This window comes from Stenella coeruleoalba (genome assembly GCF_951394435.1).
Source record: "Stenella coeruleoalba genome assembly, chromosome: 12".
NCBI classification, from domain to species: domain Eukaryota; kingdom Metazoa; phylum Chordata; class Mammalia; order Artiodactyla; family Delphinidae; genus Stenella; species Stenella coeruleoalba.
In genome coordinates, this window is record NC_137158.1 from 41200921 (window position 1) to 41217524 (window position 16604).

General features: G+C 36.9%; 1 protein-coding gene across 1 annotated transcript in view; it reads right to left on the reverse strand.

The window, feature by feature from the left end:
- AK9 (adenylate kinase 9) overlaps window positions 1-16604 on the reverse strand; it is a gene marked incomplete at its 3' end in the record, with an annotated part of 120560 nt that overhangs the window by 27181 nt on the left and 76775 nt on the right. Inside the window, exons 23-26 of the mRNA XM_079939416.1 lie at window positions 12565-12777; window positions 8848-9141; window positions 7524-7642; window positions 3983-4202 (exon numbers count right to left, since the gene is read on the reverse strand). Coding sequence (XP_079795542.1) covers window positions 3983-4202; window positions 7524-7642; window positions 8848-9141; window positions 12565-12777 — 846 coding nt within the window. The remainder of the gene's footprint in view (window positions 1-3982; window positions 4203-7523; window positions 7643-8847; window positions 9142-12564; window positions 12778-16604) is intronic.

The following is a 16604-nucleotide window of genomic DNA, read 5'->3' on the forward strand; positions in this document are numbered from 1 at the left end:
TAAATAAAATTAAACATTTGATTTCTCAGCTTCACCAACTAAATACATTTCAACTGCTTAATAACCACATGTGTGGCTAGTGGCTGCTGTATTGGACAGTGAAGATACAGAACATTTCCATCAGCACAGAGATTTCTCTGAGAACACTGGTCTAAAGGTGCCAGATCCCACAAGGAGGTAACATGCAGCTGTGCTTTGGTGTGCCCTCTTCTTTCTTTTCCATTCTCATGTTTATAGAGCCTCTTGCCTGGCAGACACTTTGGCCCACTTTCTTCAGAGATCAGCAGCAGAAAAGGGAAGGATGTCAGGTAGAATTGTGTGAAGCTTGATGTCTTGCCACACCTCTCTCCTGACTTCCACAGTTCTTGGATGGCTGAGAGATTGGCTTTGATTTTGTATGGGACAGGGATGGCCTGGGACGTGTAATCTTAGTGTGGTGGAGCAAAGGGATGGATGGCAAGATGGATAGAGGGATTTCCTTTGGCAAGATGAAAAGATGAAAAGAACTTGACAACTGTGTCTGAGCAGTGACAGAGGAACTTCATGGTTTTAACACTTTGTTTATAATTTAATAAGTATCGAGTTGTGATAAGGTATTCAGTAATTTAAGTCACAGTAGCTCAAAATTGGAACTAACTGATTAGCTCTCTGACACTAAAGAGAGCTTTCTTCCATACTCTCCCTGCCAAATGTCCACTCAGTCTACGCTTATCTATTGACAAGTAGCTCACTGCCTTCAGTCTTTGTTCTTTTTGGAAAGTCTTACTAATAATGAAATACATCTCCCTGTACTTCCTCCTACCAATGGTGCTTCTTTCCCCTGTGGCCACATGGAACAATGACATACTCTCTTCAGTATAAAAGACCGTCACATAATTTAACACAGTTCTCATGTCCCATCTTGGTCTTCCTAGTTCCAGATTTGAAAGCCCTATTCTTTCTACTCAACCCAGATCTATAAATGTGTCCTTTCAAGACATGTCATACATATGGAATGAATCACAGAGTATGTACTATTTTCTTTGCCTGGCTTCATTTACTCAGAATAATGATTTTGGTAGTCATCCATATTGTAGGGGGTATCAATAGTACATTCATTAAAAGTACTGAATACTACTCCATTATATGAATATACTATTTATTTATTTATTTTTCCAGCTTTATAAAATTGTAAGATATTTAAAGTGCATGTCATGAAGATTTGATACGTATACATTGTGAAAGGACTTCTCCCATTTAGTTAATTAACACATCCGTCACCTCACATATTTATCTTGTGTGTGTGACAACATTTAAGTTCTACTCTCTTGCCAAATTTCAATTATACAGTAGTACAGTATTACCAACTATAGTCATCATGTCATACATTAGCTCCTTAGGTCTTATTCATCTTATAGCTGAACTTTTGTACCATTTTATCAACTTCTCCCCATTTCCCACACCTCCCAGCCCATGACAACCACTTTTCTAGACTGTTTCTATGAGTTTGATTTGGTTTTAGATTCCACATACAAGTGATACCATGCAGTATTTGTCTTTCTCTGCCTGGCTTATTTAACTTAGCATAATGCCCTCAAGGTCCATCCATGTTGTTGCAAACATCAGGATTTCCTTCTTTCCCATGGCTAAACAACATTCCTGTGTGTGTGTGTGTGTGTGTGTGTGTGTGTGTGTGTGTATACACACACCACTTCTTTATCCATTCACCTGTTGGCAGACACAGGTTGTTTCCACACCTTGGCTATTGTGAATAATGCTGCTATGAACATGGAAGGAGAGATATCTCTTTGAGATAATGACTGTTTCCTTTGGATATATATACCCAGAAGTGGGATTCCTGGATCATATGGTAATTCTATTTTTTAATTACGTGTGGAACCTCCATACTGATTTCCACGATGGCTGTACTAGTTGACATTCCTACCAACAGTGCACAAGCGCTCCTTTTTCTCCACATCCTCACCAGCATTTATCTCGTCTTTTCGATTTTAGATACCCTAACAGGTGTGAGAGGTGATAGCTCATTGTGGTTTTGATTTGCATTTACCTGATGATTAGTGATGTTGAGCACCTTTTCATGTACCTGTTGTCATTTGTATGCCTTCTTTGGAAGAATATCTATTCAGTTCATCTGCCCATTTTAAAAAATTGGATTTTTTTTTGATACTGGGTTGTATGAGTTCTTTATATATTTTGGATTTTAATCCTTTATCAGATATATGATTTACAAATACTTTTTCCCATTCCCTAGACTGCCTTTTTATCTTGTTGATGGTTTCTTTTGCTGGGCAGAAAATTTTTTAGTTTGATGTAGTCCCGCTTATTTATTTTTGCTTTTGGTGTCAAATCAAAAAAAAAACCATCATTGCCAAGATTGATGTCAAGAAGCTTATCCCTCTTTCTTATAGGAGTTTTAGGGTTTCAGGGCTTTTGTTTCAAGTCTTTGATCCATTTTGAGTAGATTTTTGTGTATGGTGTAAGATAGGTGTTCAGTTTTATTCTTCTGCAGCAGGCTATACAGTTTTCCCAGCACCATTTATTGAAGAAACTATCTTTTCCCCATTGTACATCCTTGGCTAGTTTGTCATAAATTAACTGACAATATATGCATGGGATTATTTCTGTGCTTTCTATTCTGTTAAACCGATTTATGTGTCTACAGTCTGCTATTGTACTGAATTTTTCAGTTTGGTTATTGTATTCTTCAGCTCTGTGACTTCTGTTTGGTACTTTCTTATATTTTCTATCTCTTGAAAATTTCACTTTGCTTATGCATTGTTCTCCCGACGTTGGTGAGCATCCTTATGACTATTAGTTTAAACTCTTTATCAGATAAATCACTTATCTTTGTTTCAGTAAGGTGTGTTTCTGGCATTTTATCTTGTTCCTCCGTTTGGAAAATATTCCTCTGTTTTTTCATTTTCTTTGACTCTATGTGTTGGTCTCTGCCCATTAGATAAAACAGCCACCTCTCCCTGTCCTGACAGAGTGGTCTTGTGTGGAAGATGAACACAGCTCAAGCTGGCCCCTGCTCTTGGCCATCTCTTAAGCCTTTGTACTTGTTTAAGCCACTCTATTTGTTTTTAGTTGCTCCCAGTAGTTGAGGGGGTACCATGACCTATCAGTGTCCCAAATGGGAGGATCACAGTCAGCATAGGCTGATTGGAAGCTAGACACTCAAGCAGCAGCTGTTTTGATGTAGGTGATGTGGGTATTTTCTCATTTGCCCAATGTGTAGGAGTCACTCAGCTAATTTCTGGATTTCTTTCAGAGTGGATTGAGTTCAGGAGGCTCCTATGTTGCCACCTTGGGCTGGAAGCCAAGGGACCCTATCTGGATATTTACCACATTTTGTTTATCCATTCATCAGTTGATGGACATTGAACTGTTTCTACTTTTTGGCTATTATGAATAATGCTGTGTGAACTTCCACATACAAATTGTTACATGGACATGTTTTCATTTCTGCTAGATAGGTTCCTAGGAGTGGAATTGCTAGGTTCTCTATGACACTTTTGAACATTTTATGGAAACTTCTCAGACTACAGTTCAAGAAAAGATGTTGTAAGCTAATACCTGGATTTGTTGTACTACAGGCTAAAACGGCCTTGCTGGATGGTGTCACCATTCCAGGAGCTAGTGAAAAAGTCAATGAAAATTTTAATTCTTTGTGTTTCAAGGTCTGCTCCACTTGCTGCCTCTTCAACTGTGCTCCAGTGTCTGGTATAAGGATACTTTGGTGCTACCACTATCTTTAATTTTACTTGCCTTGGAGTGAGAAACATTAACATGTAGCTAATCATAAAGCCCTCAAATAATTCTTAACTCTTTAATTATAAATTGTCTTAATATTTGATGAAAATGTTTTCATACTGAATGTGGTATTAAAATCAGAAAACTACATTTTTGTAAAGACCACTTTATAAACTGGATAAATGCTGAACACATTTACTCTCATGCTTTTTTTTTAACAGATACATACCTTGATTTTTGCCTTCATTTCTTTGATGAGTTTTTTCCTTTCTAATTTCTTCTTTTGTTTCATTTTCCACTTTCCAATTTGGGTAGGAAGGAGGCGATCAGAAACATCTTGATGATCAATTTGTATAAAAACAGCAGCATCTGGGAAAAACCCATATTTCCCCAGAAACTGGACCTCGTCAGGATATTGCGGGAAACCATCTAATACAAAACCTGTGGAACTAGGTGGAAATTTCATAACTTACTTTATTGGCTTAAAATATTATAACTATTGATTTAAAAATGAAAAAAGTACTGATAACTTTCAACTTTACATAAGGCACCCAATGAATAACCAGTTTCCTATAGTACCTTTTAATTTTTTAATATTTCTACATGCTGTTTCTTCTCCCAAATGTACTGAGTTGGATTAAAATGATAATATTTTATACTTATATTTATAGTATAAAAGTACTGTCAATCAGTTTATAGACAATTACTATTAATTAGAAGCCTACTAAAAGTTGTGAGAAGATCACAGGGAAAGAGAAAATAAGTTCTCTGCTTGGGACAAGTGACCAGCCTAATGAATGTGTCACCGTTTACATAAAGAGTCTACTTGGCTGCCCTCTACCCCTTTATTGAGAATCCTTATCCTTTAGTCATTTTTCTTCTAATGATGTTTCTTTTCATGGGAAAGTTCATAACCCTCTTCCCTGGCTCCCTTTGTAACCAGCGACAATTATTAATGTTGTCTTGGCTCATGTGTAAGATGATCGTATTCAGACAGGATCATCAAACTTGCTCAAGTATGAAGAAACTTTAAGAATCATGAAAATAACTTGGAATGTTAACACATTTTCATTAGGGAGTATTTATAAAAACAAACAGGCTTGGAGAACCTGGCTTGGTTTAGTTGAGAGGTTTAATATTGGTCCCTTTTTGAATGAAAGTTTATCTCATTTATCTAAGATTTGGTTTAACTATTTATATTTAAATATACGTTCTCTTCTTCAAAGGAATAGGACTTTCATGAACATTTGACAGTTTCAGCTCTTAACTGTCATTTAGAAATGTTGTTTTCTTTCTAATTAAGTGGGCAAATTTACATATATTGGCCGTAAGATATGTGTTGTTTTCTTTAGAGGTGCCTTCAGCAAAGTCTCTTCTGTTCTAGCTGTTACTTCTTTGTCAATTACATCTAAATCTTTTACCTCTACACCCAAACTTTCTTCTGAGTTTTGATTTAGAATTTTCAACAAGCTGCCTAGTTTCTCCATCTGAATGCCCTTCAGGAATTATATATGCATCATACTGTCAAAAAATCACGCTCACTGTTACCCTTCCACACAGCTCTTCCTCTGACTCACTAGTATCCAGGTGCCAAACTTCAGAGACATCCTTCAACTCCCTCTTGCTTCTCACATACAAAACCGAAGTAATGTAACTAATGTAATTAGTTACATTAGATCTCTAGGACAGATGCCTTTTTAAAACATGTTTTTTCCTGATTATAAAAGCAATAAATCTCACTATAGAAAAATCAGAAATAAAGTGATGAAAAAAGGACAAAATTATCTGCAACCTCATATCCAAGAGGTTACTGACATTTTGTTTTGTTTCTTTCTAGTTGGTTCTTCATTTGTTCAACTTTCTATCATATTATAAATAACTTTGTATCCTTTTTTAACATAACTGTTGTATAATAAAATTTCTTATGTTATTACAGTCTTCATTGTAATAAGTCTTAACGTAGTGCTAATGTTCAGCTATTTTATTTAGGCTATTACAATTTCACTTTTACTTTTCTTCAATCCATACGCTTTTTTTTTTTTTTTAAATGTATGTGAGGTCAGGAGCTAAGTTAATGAAGAAAAACCCATGACTATGTTGCTGCCAGCAACATGCCTAAGTTTACTACGACTATTGATCTAATTTAGGGAACAAGAAATTAAAATTAAAGTGACTAATAATCCCACTACTTGGTTAGGCCAGGGACTAAGTGAAAGAGAGTGACCAGAGGAGGACTGGGACCTGCCAGTTATTTGAATTCTCTAATGATAAAGTTTTCTTATCTCCAGAATGAGAAAATAAACTTTCTGTCCCAGAGGGAAGTTGTAAGGATTAAGGAAATTAATATGAATAAAATATAGGAGAACAGTATCTGGCACACAGTAAGTTCCATATAAGTGTTTGCTATTATCAGTACTGTAAGTATCATTTCACTTTCTTCTGGTGGATACTGAGGTAAGAGATTCTGGTTAGGAAATCGAGGTGAAGCCTTAAACTCTGGTGGCCTGGAATTCTTAGTTTGTTCTGTCTGGCGTCAGGCTTGTTCCTGGCTGTTGGTAAAGGGATGAGACTATGGACAGCTATTTAGCGGTGTGAACAACCACTGCAACAAAAACAAAGAGCGTTGCTCATCAACCAGTTATACAGGGGTTAAGTCACAACCCACTGCAGTCACCTACCGACAGCGTACCCTGAAAAGAATTCAGGATGAAAAAACAGGATGAGGCACTCTGTCCTTTGGATAAACAGGCCCCTAGATAGTTAAATGCATATCTCAGGAAGAATTTCAATGACCCCAGATTCTTGCATTTTCCCATACATAGAAAAGCACTAAAATCATTAACTTGGGATATCTGTTCTTTGTGATTAGCAGCAATCTTTTACCAAGATATATGCTTAACTACATGTATATCCTAGCCAAGAAATTCATACATGTGTACTGGCTCCTCCCCTACCTCTTTGGAACAGGTCTTCAGAGCTATCTCCCAGGCTATAGTCCCCAGTAAGACCCTGAATAAAATTTAAACTCACAACCCTCAGGTTGTGCGTTATTCTTTAAGTTGACAGTGGAATTAACTAATTGTTAAAAGACTACAAGGCAAAGAGTCTGGTACGTCATGAGTGTACACAGGATTAGAATATGGATCCTTAATCACAACTACACATTATAATCCCCTGGGGAGCTCCAATGCCCAGGCCCCAACCTCACACCTCTAAAGATTTTGATTCAATTATTTTGGGGTGGGGTCCCTGGCATCAGTATTTTTAAAATAATCCTCTAGATGTTTTTTTAAATTTATTTATTTACTTTTGGCTGCATTGGGTCTTTGTTGCTGCATGCCAGCTTTCTCCAGTTGCGGCAAGCAGGGGCTACTCTTTGTTGTGGTGCGCGGGCTTCTCGTTGCGGTGGCTTCTCTTGTTGTGGAGCACGGGCTCTAGGCATACAGGCTTCAGTAGCTGTAGTTTGCGGCCTCTAGAGCACAGGCTCAATAGTTGTGGCGCACAGGCTTAGTTGCTCCGCGGCTGTGGGATCTTCCTGGACCAGAGCTCCTGGACCAGTGTCCCCTGCATTGGCAGGCGGATTCTTAACTACTGCGCCACCAGGGAAGTCCCTAAATAATCCCCTAGATGTTTTTAATGTGTGGAATCACTAGTTTACATGAGAGTAAAGGAGAAAATTCTTAAATTTATGTTGGATTACGTTTTTAACTTTTAAGAATAAATCAAATAAAAGTCAATAAATGTATAAAAGCCTACATAAATTAAGATACCGTATGGGTTCCTTAAACCACCACTCAGAGAGAATTGCTTCAAGGATTTCGGGAGGCAATGGCTCATTTTCTGTTAGATTTAATCTGATTGCTTCTTCTTCTTCTGTAAGCTGTACTTCCTGAGGGTACAAACAAAAATCAGAAAACAAAACAAAAATTTTAAACTGTATATTAATAAATAATACTATGTTACATAGTTGATTAGGATAAGGACTGTTTTTCTCAGGTCAGTTTTTTCAAAAGTATTTACGTATTTATTTATTTTGGCTGCGCTGGGTCTTAGTTGCAGTACACGGGATCTTCGTTGCAGCATGAGGACTCTTAGTTGCAGCACACATGCAGGATCTAGTTCCCTGACCAGGGATCGCACCTGGGCCCCTGCACTGGGAGCACGGTGTCTTAACCACTGGACCACCAGGGAAGTCCCTCAGGTCATTTTTTATACTGTTGCTCATAAACATTTAAAAATCTGAGCTCTTTTCTTTAAACTAATATTTGATATGGTTTTAAATATTAAATGATAATTACTATTGCTAAGAGGAGTTACTAGCAATTAGCATGACTGATTTTCATACATGGTCTCAGGATACCTGTCTCATCATTTTTACTAAAACCTTGTTCAGTCTATATCACACACCTATAAAGCTTAACTGATTTTTGTCATCTATCTTATAATTATTCAACCTAGATCCTGATTAAAGGATGGGCCAGGCAGGCAGTCATCTGGAATATAATCTGTACCTGCGTCCATTTATAGGAAATCATTTGAGAAGAAAAGGGTCCAGCTATATCAGAAATGGTTAAAAAGTGAGTTAGAATTAAGAACTTTCTCTTTATACCTCCAGATAGAAAACACCTAAGAGATATATACAAACTTTCTTATGAGGCATCATTAGAAATTAATATTTTGAGATCTCCACTGGCGCTGGGACAGATTTTTTATGACGTTAAATAGAAAACGGAGAACACAATAATGGAAAACCTTACAGTCTAGGTCAGACATATCAAATAGCATCGTCCCAAATAAATGCTATATAACACTCTTGTCAGGAAAAGCTTTTCTGTTTTTTATTGGAGTCATGTAAAACTCAGTATTTTATATTCTAGATGAGCAGTAAGATCTGTATTAAACATATGGGGAGGATGACTCTTAAATGATTTTTATGGGCTATTTTTTTCTTCTTAGAAACTTTATAGAGTTTGTTTCTTTTTTTTTAACATCTTAATTGGAGTATAATTGCTTTACAATGGTGTGTTAGTTTCTGCTGTATAACAAAGTGAATCAGCTTATATTCTTCTCCCCCAAAGTAACACCAGTAAGCACAGTTATCTGCAAGGAGAGTATTAATATTCCTACCAGCCTCTTTGTATTTTCTTCCTCAATTGTAACATTGGCCTGAATTGCAAGCTCTTCAAGTTCTTGTTTTGCTAATTGTTCATCCTCAGAATCGTCCTCAGATTCAGGTCCAACTTTCTTCTCAGTTTTAAGCATTAATTTTTCTTGAAGAAATTCTTCAAACTGGATATGAAAAATGCCCAATTCTTCTGCCAACTGTCTTCCACATACAGTTTTGCCAGAGCCATGGGGGCCCAAAAGGCATATTCTTAATGGAGGAGCCTGCCACAGGGGGTGGGTCAGGGGGTTGTAGGATAGAAGGAGAGTGAAGAAAAGGAAGCTTTGAGAATTTAGAAAACGTAAGGCTTATTATTAACTGCCCTCCCTAAGACTGAATTATCACTTCACAAACTCAAGGATGTTTCAGCATTAGGATACCAATTAACATGATTCATTGCGTCAACCATGGTCCTCAGGGATCATCAACAACCATAGAGAATCTTGATATCAAGTGCCAAAAGGCATTTAATAAAATTAAATTAATTTTGTTCCTTTAAAAAAGTTTTAATTAAGGAAGAATGGAAAGGCACTTTCTTAGCACGATAAAAACAACAACAAAACCTCTCTACCAGACAAAAAGCCCATTGATACTGGAACACTAGGGGTCCCTTCATTAACTCCTGTAATCTCTGTATTGGAGATAGGGAAGCCCCAAAACCAGAGAACCCACAGAGATCCAGATGTATGGATTGTCCACTGATGCTTAAATTGTCAAGAACAACAGTGAGAGTTGGGATGGAGGAGCAGGGAAATCTTTTGTGAATGTGGGGAAATGACCATGATATTGGTAGGTGACGGCAAGGAGGAGTGGGAGATGGTGATATATCTGGATGGAATAAGCCTCCAAGGGGCTGGCAGTAACGGATTTCGAGTAGCAGAGGGAAGCAAGGAGCACAGTCTCATCACCTTCTGTCCTTGTGAAGGAAAGGTTCAGAGAAGAGTTTAAAGGTGCAAGTATACCAGAGAAATACAGGGGAAAGACGAGTCAGGTATCTTGAGGAATAGGGAAATTTAAAAAAAAAGAAAGAAACTTAAGAGATTTAAGAAGATAGCAAGTCCACAAAAGAATATCTGAAAACAGAAATATCAGAGAAAAGAAAGAGATCTTAGAGATTAAAAATGTGACTGCTGAAGTAAAAAGTTCAGTAGTACTGTGAAATTCTAAGATTCCCTAGCATGAAAAACACATGACTTCAGATTAAACATGTACCATGTGTCCAGTGCAATGAATAAAAAAGATTCTGGACAATTTTAAGAACACAAGATAATGAAAAGAAGCTCTTAAAAGCTTTCAAATATTTAAAAAATGAAGCTGACTTACAAAGAAATTAAAATCAGCCTAGTGACACTGGATGCTACCTCACAATAAAGCAATACCTTTAATATTCTAAAAAGGAATGGTTTTCAACCTAAACTCTACGTCCATACTAATTGTTAAACATATATGAGAACCAAATGATGACATTTTCAGATATGAAGAAAGTTAGTTGAAAATGTGTTTCAGCAAAACAAGGGTTTGAAAAACCCACAAAAGCAAGAGGAAGACATGATGTAAATATCCGTTGACTTTGCCACCCAGCATTTATTCACTCTTCTTCTGTTAACCACATCTGGATTCCCCCCAGGAGACCACCCTTCATCCCTCTCAGTTTATATGCTTCCAGTGGAACTGATTCCATCATTAGTTAAAGAATTGGGTATGACATTAAAAGAGCTCAACATCACTAATCATCAAGGAAATGGAAATCAAGACAACAGTGAGATATCACCTCACACTCGTCAGAATGGCTATTGCCAAAAAGATAGGAAACAAGTGTTGGCAAGGATGTGCACTGTTGGTGGGAATGTAAATTGGTATAGCCACTATGGAAAACAGCATGGAGGTTCCTCAAAAAACTAAAAATAGAACTTTCTTGTGATTCAGCAATTCCACTTTTGGGTATTTATACGAAGGAAATGAAAACACTAATTAGAAAATATATATGTACCACTATGCATTTCTTTGCAGCGTTTATTTGCAGTAAACAAAATATGGAAGCAACCTAAGTGTCCATCGATACATGAATGGTTTAAAAAAGATGTGGTACACACATGCACACATAATGGAATATTACTCAGCCATAAAAAAGAATGAAATCCTGCCATTTGTGACAACACTGATGGACCTAGATGGTATTATGCTAAGTGAAATAAGTCAGGCAGAGACAGACAAATGCTGTATGATTTCACTTATATGTGGAATCTAAAAATCAAAACAAACAAACATAACAAAACAGAAACAGACTCATAGACATACAGAACAAACTGGTGGTTGCCAGAGGGGAAGGTGGGTAGGGAGATGGGCAAAATAGGTGAAGGGGATTAAAAGGTACAAACTTTCAGCTATAAAATAAATATGTCCAGGTTGGCTGTACAGCATAGGGAATATAGTAAACAATATTGTAATAACTTTATATGGTAACAGATGGTTACTAGACTTAACTTGGTGATCATTTCACAATATACGTAAATGTAAAACCACTATGTTGTACACCTGAAACTGATATAATATTGTATGTCAATAAAAAAAGAACTGGTCATGTGATAAGATTTAAGTCAGTTGATGAATCACTTGAGAAAAATCATGAAAAAGAGAATGGTGAATAGTGAAAATAGAGTGGTATGAAATTATGTAGGTGCAGTCTCACACCATACTTTTGAATCCCATTTTAAATCCCTCAGTGATGAAATTGCTGAAGTGACACCTCACTCATCCACAGGCTAAACCTCTGGCAGACAGAGCTGTGTGGAATGCAGAGTGGATAAGTAGGTAGGAAGTGAAGGGATGTAGATCCATGACAATTTGCAGAAAAACTGTGGACTCACCATTAAGATTTCAGGCTTTTGTCCACAGGGTTACGAGTAAAACAAGTCAATAGATGGCAAGTAGTGAAACAGACTAAGAGGAAAACAAAACACCAAAAGAAGACAAAAGGCCACATTCCTAAGTGACTCCCATCACCAGCAGGGCCAGGGCACAACCATCGGCATACTTCAGTCATCCCTATGGGACGATTTAGGTCCATGAAAATGGCCCAAATTATCCAGAAGAGTTTAAATTGTGTTTTATAAGTTCTGTTTAACAAGGCATTAACGTTACTGAAAGTTATGACAGTATATTGTGATTTATATATTTTGATCTTGTAGTCCCATTCTAAGGAATTATACTAATAAGATAATTAAGAGAAACGAAGGATCATATGCCCAAAGATTTCCTAAGTACTATTTCATATCCACAATGGCAAACTCACACTATAAAAATTACTGTGAAAAAATGTCTAACAAGAAATTAGATGTTAAAATGGTATGTCAAAATGATTAGGCAATAAAATAAATCCAATACATTTACACACAGTAAATTCAGCTGTGACTTTCTACTTCAGCTAAAAAGATACCGTGTGTTGGTCTGACACAGGCATTACTGAAGAAATCCAAATAGATAATTAGATTATGTTATATTCCAAAAAGTTGTTCTTGGAACCTAGATATTTCCATACCATTATATTAGACTGGGGACTTCACTACTGAGTAAAATGGTGGAGGTTGGTAATAAGTCCCTAAAAAAGTACGCAGGAGCGATCGTCAGGATGCGAATATTGTTTTCACCTTTAATGGTTCATCATGAGCCACATACTCCTCAGGTTGCTCCAAAAACTTTTCTTTAGCCTCAGGACTTGAAAAGTAGTAGATCTTTTCTCGATATTTAGCTGCTTCTTCTGTGCTGCCTGGTTGTAGGATGAAATTTTCTTTGAGAGCCACTGGACAAAAGTGCTTTGTATCTCCCAAATGCCTTCTCTTCTCTCTAATTCTATCTTCATTCTAGAAATATTATTCAAAGTTTGGAGAACACTATTAATGTATTATTCATGTACTACTAAAGAGGGAATTATAAAAAATGCAACTTGAATAGTATTTAATCCGTAACAATATCCATTTAAAACAATCCACAAAAGACCAGTTCTTATACTATTTAAATTAATCAAAAAATCAGGTTCTCATATCCACCTGAGTTCACATCCCAAGCGTCTTTATTTTATAAAGAAAATGAAGCAGCACTGAGAATGAAGGCATCCCCAGCCCTCTACAGACAAATGTGTAATAAAAACCCCCATAATGTGCTGGTGCAGGGTCACTGTGAGGTCAGTTTCTAAAATAAAATTATTTCCAAGAAGTAAAAGCTGAGTCAGGGTCGCAACTTCTTACCCTTTGAAAATGAAATGGGAGATGCCTCAGGATTTGCTTCGTTTCCTACTCAGTGGCTATATATCAAATAATTTGGAACTATTTTATTTTGTTCAATTGGAAATGTGTAATATATTTTATTTGTGATAGATGAAGAAACTGTGTGTAAAGTCCCTTAAGGACTCCTGCAATTTATTTAAAGCAACGTACATTTAAAAAATAATTTTCTGTGTTGTACAATACATGCTTGCTGTAAAAACATTCAAAACTTATCACAATGCATAGAGTGAACATTTCCTCTCACGTTCTTCCTTACAATACTATATTGACACTCAGTAGTTTTATGTGTATCCTTCCAGACCTCTTTTTCTAAGTTTATCCTACACATCTATATACAAAAATAGACACAAATTTAGACACAAATACATTATTTTTAAAAATACCAATGAAATAATACTTTACATGATTATTCTACAACACACCTCTTCCCCCCCCCCCCCCCCCCCGCCAAGCAAGATATAATAAACAACTTCATGTAAAGGAGCAAAAATAAGACTAATCTCTACTTTTCTTGTGTCATTCTTGTTCAATTTTTGTGTCAGGGTTATGCAAGGTTCAAAATGAGCTGGAAAGTACTGATGTTTTTCTATGATGTGGAAGATTTAAATAACATAGGACTTATCTAATCAACAAGAACTGTCCTATAACTCCCTACAATTTTTTTGTTTGTTCAGCTTTTATCTTTCACCCTAAGCAAATTTTAGTAATTCGTATTTTGAAAACGCTTTTCATTTTGACTTAAACATTTATTAAAGTTGTAATTTAAAACAACCATCTTTTAAAATCTGATTATATACCCCTTTCTATCTCAAATGTTATCTACTGCTCCTTCTTTTTACCTCATTGCCAGAAGTTTGTCTATTTTATTGCTCTTGTCAGTGAACCAACTCTTCATTGTTTTTGAAGTTTGTCTATTTTATTGCTCTTGTCAGTGAACCAACTCTTCATTGTTTTTGAAGTTAGGCCTACTGGTTTTATTTGGTTTTGTTTTCCTATTTTATTAACTTTTGCCTTTAATCTCCTTTCTACTTTCCTTTGGTTTATTTTGTTATGCTTTTTCCTAGGTTCTGGAGTTGGACGCTTAATTTCTCCAGTCTTTCTTGTTTTTCAATAAATGCACCTAAAGTAAGGTTGCCAGACTTAGCAAGTGAAAATGAAGGCTCCCCAGTTATATTTGAATTTCAGTTTAAAAAAATGTGAGGTAGATGAGTGGTGGGTGACAAGGTTGGGGGGTCTTTTTGGAGCAAGGGATTCTGGGAAGATGGTGATCTACAGACTCTCTCTTCCCTTCTCTGCCACCTCAGTGGTAAATAGCTGCTGGGGCAGGTGGCTGGTAACCATGGACATGAGGGGAGACAACTGTACAACACTCTTTACCGCTATGAGGGGGACAAGTACCTGGAGACAAACAACAGAGGGACAAGAGCATTAAGATGCCAAGTCTTCGGAGGAATTTTGCCTGTAGAAATCTGTGGATTTCCTGGGGGAATGTTAGCATCAACAACTACCACCCAGGAGTGTTTGTGGTCTCTGTGGCCTGCAAGAGACCAAGAAGGAGCTATATGGGCGGGAGGAGTCCTCCCTGACCCTGCATCTGGGTAAGTATGAGGAATCCAGGTAGCTGAGCTTGTCTCAGGCCTCAGCAACAAAATAGGTGACCTATCTGCTGCTATGCTTCTGACCGATGGGGAGAAAAGTCACTTTGCCTTTCATAATTTTTGAGAATGTTGTCACCTAAAGCACTCCAGCAACAGTCCTGAACTCCACTGAGCCAAAAAAAAGAAAAAAAAAAAAAAGAAACAAAACAACCATCCTTCTCAGGAAGCCTGGCACACACTGCAAGATTAGTCAGATCAAACAGACCACAAAACTCTGCAACACAGGCAGGGAAGAAACCCAATCTCAGAGTAGAAAAATGATGGAGACGTTTACAGAGATTCATGTAAACACTAGAAAGAGTTCAGGAGCACCAATAAAATATGTAAATGAGCTGAGGAAGAGAGTGAGCACTTGTGGTGGAATCTGGCCCCCGAAGATCCCCAGAACCTGTGACTATGTTATCGTATGTGCGTGATTAAGTTAAGGATATTGAGATGGGAGGATCATGCAGGTGGGTCCAATGTAATCACAGGGTCTTTATAAGAAGGATGCAAGAAGGTCAAAGGCAGAAGGAGATGAGATGATGGACAGTAGAGGTTGAAGTGATGAGTTTTGAAGATAGGGAAGAGGCCATGAATCAAAGAATGCAGATGACCTCCAGAAACTGGGAAAGATAGGGAAAGGCTTCTCCTCTAGAGGAAGGAACATAGCCAACACTGATTTTAGCCCTCTAAGATTCATTTCAAAATACTGACTGTGAGAACTGTACAATAATTTGCTTATTTTAAGCCACCAACTTTGTAGCAATTTGGTACAGCAGGAATAGGAAACTAATACTCCACTCTAGAGACCCCAATGAATGTCTTAAATTAGAAGGCTGAGTGTAAGACAAGTCTACACATATTTGAACAAACTCTACAAATGTAAGAACAAAAAAGTAAGAGATGGAAAATTTGGGGAAAAGATAAAATATTTGGAGGATAGATCCAAGAGACCTAACTGGTATTAAGTATTGTGGAAGGAAAAAATGGAAGAGATGGAGGAGAGGCAAGAATTAATTTGCCACAAGTAGAGAAAGAAATAACCTCAGATTTAAACACACACCAAGTGCAGGCAGAACTGATAAGGAAAGACAAACACCTGGACACACCTTGATGCAATTTCTGATCTCTGAAGCAACATTAGAACTGTTGTTTCTTTTTCTATTTGTGTGGCAAAAGCGAAATATCTTTGTTGTTGATCTTTCCTATTGTAAAAACACTGCATCTCGAATGTTAAAAAATCAGACAATATAGATAAGTATTTATCTATATTATTACTTGTGAGTCCCTCACTCAGAGATAACCACCATTAACACATTCAACAGCCTGACTGAGGTATAACCGACATTAAAACACTTACATACTTAGTTTATAATTTGATAAGTTTTGAAATATGTTTGATCCATGAAACCATCACCACAGTCAAGATAATAAACAGATTTGTCAACTGCATAGTTTGCTCCTGCCTCTTTGTAATCCGTCCCTCCTGCCCCTATTTGCCTCCTATCTGCCCCATCCCCAGACAACAACCGCTCTCTTTTCTATCACTATAATTAGTCTGCATTTTCTAGAATTTTATGTAGGTGGAATCACATAGTATGTATTCTTTTTTGGTCTGGCTTTTTCTCTTAGCATAATTGTTTTGAGATGCATCCAGGTTGGTGTCTGTATCAGTACATCTTTTATTTGTTTTTATTTTTCTGTGTGTGCTATTCCAGGTCTAATTATTCCCCGTTCCTAAGACTAGACTCTTTTTAATATACT